At 55.5% G+C, this 12,729-nt stretch overlaps 1 protein-coding gene across 7 annotated transcripts in view; it reads left to right on the forward strand.

Annotated features, from left to right (window-relative positions):
* Positions 1–12,729, forward strand: part of Adgrb1 (adhesion G protein-coupled receptor B1) — a 71,725-nt gene that overhangs the window by 36,217 nt on the left and 22,779 nt on the right. For all 7 annotated transcript variants that reach the window (XM_076911489.1, XM_076911488.1, XM_076911490.1 and 4 more), the window contains one exon: positions 10,079–10,220. In XM_076911489.1, coding sequence (XP_076767604.1) covers positions 10,079–10,220 — 142 coding nt within the window. The remainder of the gene's footprint in view (positions 1–10,078; positions 10,221–12,729) is intronic.

Raw genomic sequence — 12,729 nt, forward strand, 5'->3', positions numbered from 1 at the left:
AGAAGTGATAATGATGGTGGTGAGGAGGAGGAGGAGAAGTTGCTGGAATATACTAACCATGCTGCATCCCCAGAGAGCCCCAGCTTTGTGTGTCTCTATTGAGGGGGACAGTGACAGTCACATGTGTATTCCCAGAGTCTCCTGCTGCCTGTTAGGATGAGAACTGACTTGTGGGAATAGATATCAGGAAGCAGGGTGAGATGGATGAGCAGGTCATTCATGGTGGTCAGTGCCGGGCAAGGAGTGAGCAAGGTAGGGGCCCAGGAGTGGGGTGGAGTCAGGTGTGGATCATGGAGGTACAGGGTGAATGTCTGAATGGAAGATGAAACCCAGAGTCATCCAGAGGACAAGCAGGTGCCTGAAAGGGGCCAGATGTCACAGGAAGCGGGCCCTTGGAATCCAGAAAGGCCTGAGCTCTAATCTAGGCATTGACAGAGCTGTCCCTCCTCAGAGAGCTCCTTTTCAAACTCTCGATCCTTCCCTGGGTGGATCTGCCAAGTCCCACTAGGTCCTCCCAGTTCTCCCACAGAGTTCCAGCCCCACTGTCATCTGTCAGTCAGGTTCACAGCCAAAGAGCCTGACCTTAGGCTTGAAGATTCCCTCTGAGGCCAGTACTATGTTCAGGGACCCTCTCTGGACACACTGGCAAAAGCATATCTTAGGAGCCTGCCCTGTCTGTCTGTCTGTCTGTCTGTCTGTCTGTCTGTCTGTCTGACACAGGGCTTCTCTGTGTAGCCCTGGCTGTCCTAAACTCACTCTGTAAACCAGGCTGGCCTCAAACTCAGAGATCTGCCTACCTCTGCCCCCCCCCCCAAGCTCTGGTGTTAAAGGTGTGTGTCATCATTGCCCAGCCCAGGAGTCTGCCCCTTTAAAAGTCCAACTCCATAGAGAGGGCAGGTAGCAATGACAGGCAGACTTGACAGGGCCACTTGTGCCTGTCACTCTTCATTGTGATTGCTCCTACTGGGACAAAGAAAGCAGAAGGGAGCAAGGCAGGGTGAATTTAAGGTGGCTTCCTACAGGGGCCTCTGGGTTGGAGAGCTGGAGGAGGTACACAGGGTCATGAAAGCACATGCAGGAACAAAACCCTCACCGCATCCAGAGTTTGGGGTGGGCTGAAGCATCCGCTGCTCTGAACCTGCTTTTCTTTGGGCCCCCATCTTCTTGTCCTCCATCCACCCCCATCTTTTCATCAGTGATGCAGTCTGTCTCTGGTGTTATCTTGGGGTAGGCGCCAGGTCTCTTGACTGTAAAGCACACAGCGGCCTTGAAACAGACGTTGTCCAGGATATGAGTGTGCCCCACCTTAATGAGGTTACCTTCTCCCTGGGGAGAGTGGTGATTCACCTACCCATTCATTTACTCCAACATTCACTCCTTGAACACAGGACAAAGCCTTGTAGCCCAGCCCCCTCTCCACACTTGCCTGTGAATACATGCAGCAGGATGACCCCAGGGTCCTGAGGGCTGCAGGTCTTTGGGATCCCATAATCCAAACTTTTCCAGCTACAGAGTATTCTGCCCACACTGGCTATGCAAGCCCAGGCTTCAGTTCCCAACTCTATGATGGGACAAGAAGGGGGGGGGGGGACTTACTTTCAGGACTCTAGAGGGTCCTCAGGCTAGGGAGGTGGCACTGTCCCCACCAAGCTGCCCCCACCTGACTTGCCTTCTTCCTCACCAACCCCACATTCTTTTATCTCCTCTCTTCTCTTTCTTCCGTTTTGGAGACAGGACCACATTTAGTAACTCAGGTGGCCTGGAACTTCATGGCAATTCTTCTGTCTCAGCTGGGATTACAAGAGTGAGCTTTTTTGTTTTCCTTATAAGAAGCCTTACCTTGATACTCAGCCTACAGTTGCTTCCCTTGAAGCATGGCTAAGGAGGAGCTTCAGAGTGGATGGAGGATTTGAGTTGGAACAGGACTGAAGGGCTTTCCCATCATCCTTTGCCACTCCAAGGAGCCACTTGTCCCGCAGGTTCCTACCTTGCCCCAGACTGCTAGGCTTTTGTCTGAAACGTTCCCATCCACTCCCAAGGCCGAGTTAGTGGAGCATGTGGGCTCATAATGTCTGCTGCAAGCGAACCCTGGCTTGTACCTGTCCTGAGGTCTTTGTCTGACTACCTGAAGCTAGCTGGGCAAGCTTCCATGATATTGAGCCTTGTTTTCTCCACCTATGAAATGGGATGTTGTCATGGTTGATAATGTGCTGAGAGTCAGGTCATCCTAAAGGACAACAGCAAGCCTGATAGACAGAGTGCTATCCCATAGGCCAGCGGGGCATGCTGGCTGGCTGGAGTGCACCTTGGCAGGAGGGTGTAGGAGTTCAAGGCCACAGTACAGGGTGCACAGAGGCCCGGCTGAGTCCACTTGGAGTTGGAGCTGCAAGGAGAGGGAGGTAGGGAGTGATGCAGAGAATATACAGGGCGGAGAAGTGGCTGCCCAGGCCTGGGGGGGGGCCCTTTTGTAATCATCATACCTCCTTTTAGATGTGGAGACTAGGCTCTCTGGCCTCAGACATGACTTAGGAGAGGTAGAATTGGTGTGGGTCCTGTTCTCAGATGCAAAGCAAATGGGAATGAAGACGCAACAGAAGCACTTTCCAGTTAGCTTGGAGGTTGGAGTGGTGTGGGAGCCTGCTCCTGGCCCTTGCCTGGAAGTGTCTGAATGATGGAAGTCTGCTGGATCAGGTGAACAGTGATGTGCAACAAGGAGGGTGGTAGTGACAAAGGCAATCATGAGGGTTGTCTGTCTGTCTGCTATTACTGCCCTGGCCTATCAGGGAGCACACAGGCTCCAGAGGGAGAATCATGCATCAGCACTGTGCTGGATGCATCAAGAAGACTGTTGAATTTTGAAGACGATGTCCATCCTCAAGACAGGCTGATGTTACAGCAAGGCAGTAACAAACATGCTCAAGGCAATCAGCGGTTCACCGGTGCCTGTGAAGGACAGCACATCGGACAAGGCAGTGCTAGCATGCTGCGGAGCTTTGGCTGGTGCAGATGGTCCCGGTATTGGTGATGCAAGCTGCAGACCGCACTTGTGGATATGGTGATGATGTCTGTGCTGGTGTAGGTGATGCTGAGGATGTGTCGATGAGGGAGGGGGAAGGCTGGGTAATGTCTATGTTGACAGAGACTGAATAGTAGTTGCTGGAGCTAGTGCACTGAGTAGGAGCAGTGGAGAATGGGGTGGTGTGAGAGGCTCTGGTGACAGGGTGGTGGTGGTCATGACTCTGTGATCTGTGCCGCTCTGCTGCTGCTGGTGAATCTGAGGCTGCTGGTGGTGGTGAGTATGAGCCATCAATCATGATAGTTGTTGTCGTTGGGAATGATGGCGCTGGGGAGGGACGTGTCGATAACACAATGGCGGTAATAATGGCAGCAGTGCTTCCGTTGGCGACAGCATTGGTGGTGGTAGGGTGATTGGTAGTCCTGGTGATGTGATGTTGATGATGGCAGAGGTGATGGTCTTGGTGTAAGAGGCATGCTGGCAATGTGGGGCTGGCCATGGAGGTGACGGTTGTTACATGATGAGGGCCACAGAGGGAGGCGTGTCTCAGAACATGGTAGTGACCATGAACGGAATATCGGCAGTGACTGTGGAGGTGGTGTCATGATGTGACAGTTACAGAGGTGGGAACAGAGATGTGGTGACCATGCTGGGGTGGGGATCAGTGATGCAGTGGTGGTTGTGGAGGTGGTGGTGATGCCATGGTGACCATGGTGGCCATGGTGGTGTGGTAATATGACAGGGGCTATAGAGGTGACAGTGATGGGGGTGGTGGTGAAGACACGGTAATGGTGATCTAGTGGTAGTCACAGAGGTGGTTTTGGTAACATGGAAGCAGTGGTAGAGGTGGTGGAGGCAGTGGCGTATGCTGGGGTGGGGCTGTCGCTGGTGGTAAACACTTACTGACTGCAGATGCTATTGATCTTGTTTTCTTCAATGTCTTGATGGTGGGCACAGGTATTGTGGGATGGGGCTGGCTCTGGAAAGACTTGCAGGCCCCCCTGTGAGCATTAGCTCCCTTCTTCATGGCATAAGTCAGGAGTTAAGTCACAGTGACCATATAGACATGATAAGGCAAGTAGGAGAGGAAGGCTTACACATGGAAGTCTAGAAGGATGTCTTGTAGATGAAGCTAGGTTGGCCAGGGTGGCCATAGGGTATGGATCATCTGGACCCAGGGGAATACCAGGAGTGCCCAGTGCCCAGCAAGGGTCTAGCTCAGCTTTCATCAAAACGATAGGGTTTGAATGTTGTGGCATCTGGACAGTAGCGTCTTGACTGGTAGGAGGGTGACAGGCAGTGGATGTGTCTGTAGGAACCATAGACAGGAAGCTAGGAGAGAGACAGGGGCTCAAGGTGGGCATCAAACACCTTTCTGAGTCAGGTGCAGTCAGCAGGACCCTGTTCTCCAGGGCAGGTCCGTTTTGCCAGGCTGTGGAGCCACTGTCCACTGTCCTCAGGTTCCCCACTCTGTCCCACAGACAGCCATTACCCATTTGCCCTGCCTGGGTAACCCAAGAGGAGCCACTAGGCATAGAGGGGGACAATCTGAGACCAGAAGCCCCAGTGCAATATCTGGCGCCAGGTAGGAGAGAAGAGACTGGCGTCTAGGGCAAGGGGAACAGGAGAAGCCCCAAAGGCCATGCACAGATCTGAGGTGCACAGAAGGGCTCAGATGGCTGCATTTCCATAGTCAAGGGCACCAGACTCCAGATGATTGGATCTCAGAAAGCCAGGCTAGGACTAGAGTCTCAGAAACAGCACAGGAGGGGTGCCAACTCCACAGCAGGGTGGAATGGCCCTGAGGCTGGGCGTAGTGGTCAGGCCCTCATTGGAAGAAAAGACTAAGAGCTTGCACATCTGAGAAGGCCTTCTGGAGGTAGCAGCAGCCGTCTTGATGTGGAGTGAGAAGTCGGTTCTGGGAAATGGGCACACCTGGTGGAGGAGGTGTGAGTAAACAGGCTGGGACCTGGTATGGAGACGAATCAGGGGAGTTGATTTCTGGTGTGTAGATGGAAGCTGGCTCACGAGGGTTCGCACAGGCCCAGTTGAGACCTCCCCTCAACTGCAGAAGCTTCAGTCCCACCCCTGCCCAGAGCCTAAGATCCCCCACTGGAGTGCACTGTGCCCACTCCTGGCTGTTTTATACCCTGTGGGTGGACACCGTATGAGTCATTCATACTGGGGTGTGAATTAGCCCATCAGATCCAAGGGGACCCCGACAGGCACAGTCCTATAATAGCACCTGCTCGTGGGCTGGCGGGAGGCATCACGATGCAGTAGGGCCCTTGCTCAATGGGTGGGTGGTGGGCTCCATGCACTCTGCATACTGTCCCCTTGTGTTCCTCGAACACATAGGCCCTGAAGAATCTATCGTTCTCTGAACAAGTACAGGTTACTGCATACCCACTGCCTAGCAGTGAGTTGGGTAGAAAAGCAGGACCAGAAGCCGAGTGTGTGGCCAGCTGCAGGGTTATCCTTTCAGGGTCTTCCTAATTTGTTGGGTCCACCTCTTTTGAACACTACTGGAGGTACCTTAGGGAGATGTTGGGCAGCCACCTGATAATGAATGTCTTTCTTGTACCACTATCCCTGGGACCTGGGGATAGGGTTGTGACTCTGCTTTTGGAGCTGAGGGTGAAGTAAAGTAGAGGCGACACTGGCTTGAGGGCTACAGTGGGAGTTGTGGCTGTTCCCAGGTTTAGGGACAGCTACACAGAACTAAGATTCTTGTCTGGGGTGACTGTGGTCTGGAAGACTGGAGCCAGTCCCCAGTGGTCCTGTAGTACTGTGGGGAGCAATATGGCCTTGGATTTATGTGAGGATTCTTTGGGCAGAGGATGAATGGTGTGATTTCATGTAGCGAGCAGAGCTGAGGCTGAGCTGGGATGTAGAAGCCAGGTGGTGGTTGTAGATCCCAGCAGGTTCCCTTGGAGGGCCAGGCCAACAGGAGGCAACCACCCTGACAGAGGCTGCTAGGACAGGTGAAGAGCAGGTGCAGGCATGGAGATACGAAATGGACACATTTTCCATGGACAGAGTAGCTGGGTGGTATCCACAGAGCCTCACTGGGCCTTTCTCTTTCCTTTCTGCCTTACTTGTGTGTGTGTGTGTGTGGGGGGTGTCTGTATTGGATACCCTGTCCTACAAATATGCCTGCTAGGCAGGGGATGGCGGCAACCTGTCAGGACCTGTGCCTGGGGTAGAGAAAGTTGAATCAGGCCAGCGGGTCATTAGAAGTGGGGTGATGGGACAGAGAATTGCCTCGAGGGCCATGTGTGGTGACATGTATATCACTGGGCACCATGGCAGGAGCCAAATAGAATTTCCATGATGGAGAAAGATCATTAGTGGCATAGAGAGAGGTGGGCCGTATCCAGATACATCCTGGGACCTGTCTGGGGGTTACAGGCCTCCACCTACACAGGAGGGGGTTCCTTGTTATGATCCTTTGCTATTCTCTGTTCAGAAAGGTGTCACTGGCCCAGATCCTTCCCTAGTTCTGGATCTGTTGCCAGGACACAGGGGCAGGTATGACCAGCCCAGATTCCTTAGTCCTGGTCCAGGATAGGGACCTGGCTGGATGGCCCAGATCACATTTCTGAGGCTCAGAGGACAGGTGGCAACAGCTGCCACTGTGGGAGCAGCAAGCAAGCGAGAAAGGGATGCCTGTGTGTGAGAGTAGAGATTCGTGCAGCAGGGTGGCTTTCAGTCAGGCTTGGGGAAGAACTTCCAAATGTTAGGAACCAAAATTTTATGGAAGGGGGTTTGGGGGCTTCCCTCCCCCCAGCTTCAACAGGTAGGGTGTTAAAAGTACAAGAGTCCACCAACTAGGACAACCTCCATACTTGTGCTGAAATGCCAGGTATGGTCCAGGGCTTTGGGGGTAGCTTCATGGCCTCTCAGACTGAGCTCTCCTCCTGGCTTGGGGCCCATCTGAATTCTGGGTTACTGAAAGGGCCTGATCAGATCTACTTTCATCCAGGGTTCAGATGGGGACAGTTGGGGGGCAGCTGTAGAGAAAAGCTGGAATCTAGGCCCCACTGCCATCTTGCTGTGTGGTCAGCTGCACCCGCACAGCTTCCTTTTAGCATCTACAAAGCTGACCTGAGGCTGTGGCAGAGAATGAAAGATGAAACACACAGGTGCCTCAGAGCAGAACGGAAGCTGGGGAGGGAGGTGAAGAGAGGACTTGTCCCTGGGCTGCACGTGGGGTGCCCACGATACTCCTAACACACGTGGCACTTGACTAGAGAGGTAGGCAGGCAGAGGCGGGCCCATATGGCAGTCTGGGCAACTTACAGAGGCTAGTTCTGCCCTCTTTCCATGCCAAGCCTGGCTGCCTGGCTGGTTCTGTGGGCCCACACAGGTACCTTCTTTGCTTCTCACAGCCTGGAACTGGAGAGTCTGGCCCTGGTGACCCTCAGCTGGGTAAGGCGGCAGCCACCCCTCCCCTGCCCCGGGGAGGCTAAGCTAATTGGTGCCACAGTAGAGGTTCTGGGCAGCTCTGGTTCTGGGGCTGGCCGTCTCCCAGGTGGTGGCCAGCAGTGGTCAGCTTGGTGTCCTGTGGGCCTGACAGGGTGTCTGGGAAAGTGCCAGGCTGCCAGTCTAGCTCCCCTCATCCTGCCTCAGAGTGCTGTCCTCTGAAGTCTTCCCAGCAACCATCAGGCAGGTATGATAGCTGAGAGCTCAGTGTCCTGTTCTAAAGAGCGTCCACATGGCTAACAACATGGACAGGCCAGCGGTGGGATGCTGGCTCAGTACACAGGGCCTTCTTGGAATGTGTGCACGCTGATGACAACATTTGTTAGTCTGTGCTGGCCTTCTGTGTCTGGTCTGTTGTCTGTGGTGTGAGACTGTCCCTTTGCCACTCCTAACCTTGAGAGAGGGTACAGTGAAAGCCAGGACTCATGGCTCCTGACCTGAAGGGTGGGCATGAAGGGAGATAGCCAGAGGCATGTCTGCATCACAAGCGTGATCTTAGAAAATCTCTGGGGATGGTGCAGAATCTGGGGTACTGTCCAGAGAAAGGGACTGGGGCGTGGGGGGAGGGGAACACACATTTCCTTTCCTGTCCTCCTGGTATCTTAGCCTCTTCCCAGTAGGACCAGTAGTCTTCTCTAGTGAGGGAAATATATTTTTGTCCTGGGCTATAAGCAGGAGCGTATAGTGCTAGGTACGCAGGGTAGCAGGCTGGTGGGAAGGCTACTTGAGTAGTGGGAGCCTTGGTTCCCTGGAGTTGATACTGTGGCTGCCCTTTGGGGACCTGCAAAGTTCTGATGAGACAGGGTCTCAAGGCTCAGAGGCCTTCCTTGAGGTCAAAGATCTGTAATTGGAGGACCTTTCCTTGGCCTCTGTCTACTCTCTATTCTTACTCCGGGCCTCAAATCCTGGCATTCATGGGCCAGGGACCTTGTAGCTCGGCTAGCACTGCCTCTCAGAGTGAGCTAACAAGCATAGAGGATGGAGAGAAGCTTGCTCACACAGTTCAGAGCAGCCACTGCAGCTCCTGGACTAGCCCATAACCTGTCAGGCTTCTCTGGAGTAATTCTTTCTGAGGGGCAGAAGGGCCCTGAGGGAGATGTAGATGCCGTGGGTCCTGTCTCCCTGGGCCTGACTCACTGGATTGTTGAGAAGAGGGGGAAGGAAGGAAGGAGTCACTGGGAATTAAGTGAGGGCTTAGACTCCTGTCAGCTGAAGCTGCTGTTGGCTGCCAGCATGTATTCCAGTCAGGCACTGAGTTGTGCAGCCCTGTGCTGTGTTGGGGTCCATGCCTTCTTTAGAGACAGGGAAACTGAGGCAAGAGGGTGAAAGGGACTATGCCCCAGAAGATAGGGTGCAGCTGAAGTACTGTTGGAACCCAGGTATCCGGCTAGTCTTTTCGTTCTTAGTATGTATGTGCAGTCAGAGCTATGTGTTGGTCAGGACTGTGCACAGGGTAGCTCTCCAATGCCACCAGGGAAAGCAACCAAACAAAGAAAACCCACCGCGGGTGTAGATAGGCAGGCCCATTCCTGTCTATGGATTTTCTAGTCTTCACTGGCACTGTGGAGGTGGCCCGGAAAAGGCCTCAGGCCATCGTTCTGGTTAGGAATGGAAGTTACATCCTAAAGGCTTCCTGAGTGCACAGAGGACATCTGGCTGGCCTCCCAAATCCTTGGACTGAGAAAGGGTGAAGCCTTCCTGGCCTTGGGTTCAAAGGACCACTCCCACCTGGGTGGGACTCTTGTTAGCCCAAATCCTGGGGTGCTTCTGGGACAGGAACAGGACTGAGTTCCAAAAAGGTGCTCCCCACCTTGCCATACCCCCTACCCCCGTCCTGGTACTTCCTGCAGGGCAAGCTCAGCCCCAGGGCCAGAGGGTGAAGGATGGATGCTGGCAACTTTCTGTTCAGAGAACTGCCTGGTAGGCCCCAAGGGAGGTAGCTAGGGGAGGAGGGGTATTTGCTGGAATCCTTCAGATCCTGGTGCACCCAGAACACAGCTAGCGAGCACTTTTCTTAACTGAAATGGGGCCAGAGGAGGCCTGGAGGCAGCAGGAGGGGCCAGGGTCAGCGCGCAGAGGGAAGTTTCCAGCAGCTGGCCAGCTCCCTGCAGGGAGGGCTGTGCTAGTCCGGGACTTGGAGCCGCAGATACCCTGGCGGCTTGTCCTGGAGGATGCAGCTCGCGCGGCCGCGCGGGATGGAGCCATCCCAAGGTCACCAGCTCTGAAGAGCCCTGGGCTGTGAGGCTGGGGTCCTCCGGAACGGCCCCTCGCGCGCCCCCGCGCCAGGGCCTCGGGCTCGCGCGGGCTCGCGGCCGGGCAAGCTGGCGGGCGGGGCGGCCGGGCCCCGGGCCAGCTCCCGCCTCCCTCCCGCCGCTCCCGCGGCCCGCGCTCCCGCGGGCCGCGCTCCGCGTCTCCAGCGCGCGGCGGGCGGTGCAGAGCGCGGCCATGGGCGCCGGGGCGGCGGGTCCTAGCGGCGGGGCGGTCGGGCGGCGGGCGCAGGTGCGGGCCGGGCCGGGCCGGGCGGGCGCGGGGCCCGCGCGCCGCCGCTGACGCTGTCTCCCGTCCCGCCGCCCGCAGACCCTCCTCCTCCGCCCCCCCGCAGCTCGGGCCCTGGTCGTGGCGCGGCTGCCGCACGGTGCCCCTCGATGCCCTCCGGACGCGCTGCCTGTGTGACCGGCTCTCCACCTTCGCCATCTTAGCCCAGCTCAGCGCCGACGCGGTGAGACCCGGCTGGCGGGGGGAACTCGGGGAGCGGGACGCGGGCGGGGACGTGAGCGCGGGCGGGCGGGAGGCTCAGGGCCAGGCCCGGCCCCTCAGGGGTCTCAGCGCCTGGCAGCCACACTGTCCCGTTGAAGTCCTGGAGATGGTGAGTGGGAGCCTGATGGGTGGCACTGTGGAGTTTAGAGACCCTCGGGAAGTGACTGTCAGGTGGGTCCTGTCTCCACTCTCCTTGGAGGCCTGGGGCCTTGGAGACCTTAGAACTGGGGTTGGGAGGCGGGCCTGTGGACCCCTTCGCTTGGCTTGCCAGAGAACGGAGAAGAGGAGCTCCTTCGCACAGCGCTTCTGTCTGCCCCCGCCCCAGTGGAGCCTGGGCTGCGGAGGTGGCTATGTCCCCAGGCAGGGTTCTGGGGGTGGCTGAGGCTGCTGGGCCTGGCCCAAGTCCCTAGACAGGCCCCATGGTCTCAAGGGCCTCCTTTTTTTTTTTTGTTCCTGTGATTCTTGTGGGGGCTGCTGGTTTCTATGGTGACAGCATCTCAGGCCAGCTTGCTGCCTGGGGCTCTGGGTGCTGGCCCAGCCCTCTAGACTGGTGGGCTTTCCTGTCCCTACAGCCTCAAGAAGGCCAGGAGAGTGGGGGTAGGGGCTGGAGCTGCAGAGTTCTTGGGCTAGACTGGCCCAAGAAGGGAAGGAGCCAGGGTCTGAGCTCTGGCTCCCAGCCCAGCCCAGTTTTCTTGTGGAAGGGGGCTCCGGGTTTGGAATGGAGGACTCTGGGGAGAGGACTTGCCTCTCCTGGATGTGAGCAGACAGATCTTGGCCCTCTGAGAGGCCAAACTCCATGTAGATGCTTGGCCACCTTATTTTCTAAAAGTGAGGAGGGCATACTATGTCAGCTGAGGTCTCATGGCCGGTCAGAACCAGAGGGACCTCAGTAGTTGCTACCAAACTCCTTATAGTCATGGAATCTGAGGCCAAGAAGGGCCAGTTCCAGGTCCCATGGTGAGTCTGGGTCCCATGTGCTTTCCAACTGGGCAGATCCTTCAGTGGGACTACCTGTATTGGAAGGTCTGTGGGCAAGACAGGGGTAGTGGCTGGGGCCACCCTAGAAATTTTATAAGATGTGGCTTCTGTATAGATGGCCATTGCATGTCCATTTCAGGACTTCTAAAGACTGGCCTGGGCAGCATAGGTCTAGCCTGGGCTCCTTTGGACAGGAAGAATAGCAGAGGCCATGTCCTTACTTGCTTTGTTCCAGTGCAGAATTGGGCTGTAGCAGATAGGATGGAGTTGAAGACTGGAAAATGGGCTTGTTTCTTACACACAGCACTAACTTGGATTGGCCTTCTGTCTGTTAGAGTCCCAGTTTCCCTTGTAAATAGGGAGGGAAGCCCTTTGTCCTCAGGGAAGAGCACTGCTGTTGTGAGCTGGACCCCTGGAGCAGCCACCATAGCTGGTGTGACAGTTCCTGATGCTGGGAGTGAGCAGAAGGTTTGGGTGTGGAGCCTTCATAGGTAGAGCTGACCATGATAAGTGCCTGGGACAGGGAGAATGAGGCCACCCTGAGGGGGAGGAGCAGATCACTGCCCCAGCTCTGCTTTGTGGGGCAGGAATCCATAGATGCTCTGGGGGTTTCTGCATATCAGGTCAGTGGTCACAAAACAGTGTCTCTGCAGGGTGTCACTTCAGAGCTCACTCTCTCTGTAGCCCAGACAAGGCAGCAGATGCTGAGTTCAATGAAAGCAGCCTGTGTTCAGGGTGGGGCTTGAGCAGGGGGTGGGGGTGTGTCAACAACTATTGTGGGTGTGGCTTCTGTTTGCCTCCCACCAGAACTCCCTATGGTCTTTCTCTCCTTTTTACCTAACCTTCCTATCTCACCTATATTGGCTTCCATAGGGGTGAGACCCCACTTAAGATGCTGAAGGGGAGGGATCAGAAAGTACTCCTGTTAAGGTCTTCCTGACCTGTAGCTGTCCAATGGAGTTGAAGACAAACTCCATTACTTGGCCCAAGCTGACATTTGAATGCCCAGGGCTGGGGGCTTAGGCAGAACCTGATGGTGCCCTGTAGGGAGATCAGGAGATCTGGAAGCAGGCAGCATCCTCCTTCCCCCAAAGTAGCATCTAGAAGGAGTTTGTAAAGAGGAGGTTTGGAGTGAGGTCCTGGGGGTGCATAGGAGTTCACTAGCCTAGATTGAGGTAGGGGGTGACAGCTATCTAATTTAGGTAAGAAAGGCACAGAGCTACCAGGGATATGAGGGGGGTGAGAAAGGTATGGGGCACAGGACAGAAGACAAGGTAGACAGGATGAGAGGGGGTGCTTAGCTTCATACCAAGGGAAGGAAAGACAGGAAGGACATGGCAGAAACCAGTAGGGGAGACACGAGACACTGGCAGGAATAAGCAAGCAAAGCTCAACCTGGCTGGCTGCAGAGAGGCAGCCAAAGCTGAGTTAAAAGGCTGCAGAGAGAGACGAGTGTTCCTTTCCCTGGCCGACAGAACTGGACTAGATAGTTA

The sequence above is a fragment of the Arvicanthis niloticus genome, chromosome 13, assembly GCF_011762505.2.
Source record: "Arvicanthis niloticus isolate mArvNil1 chromosome 13, mArvNil1.pat.X, whole genome shotgun sequence".
Classification (NCBI taxonomy): Eukaryota; Metazoa; Chordata; class Mammalia; order Rodentia; family Muridae; genus Arvicanthis; species Arvicanthis niloticus.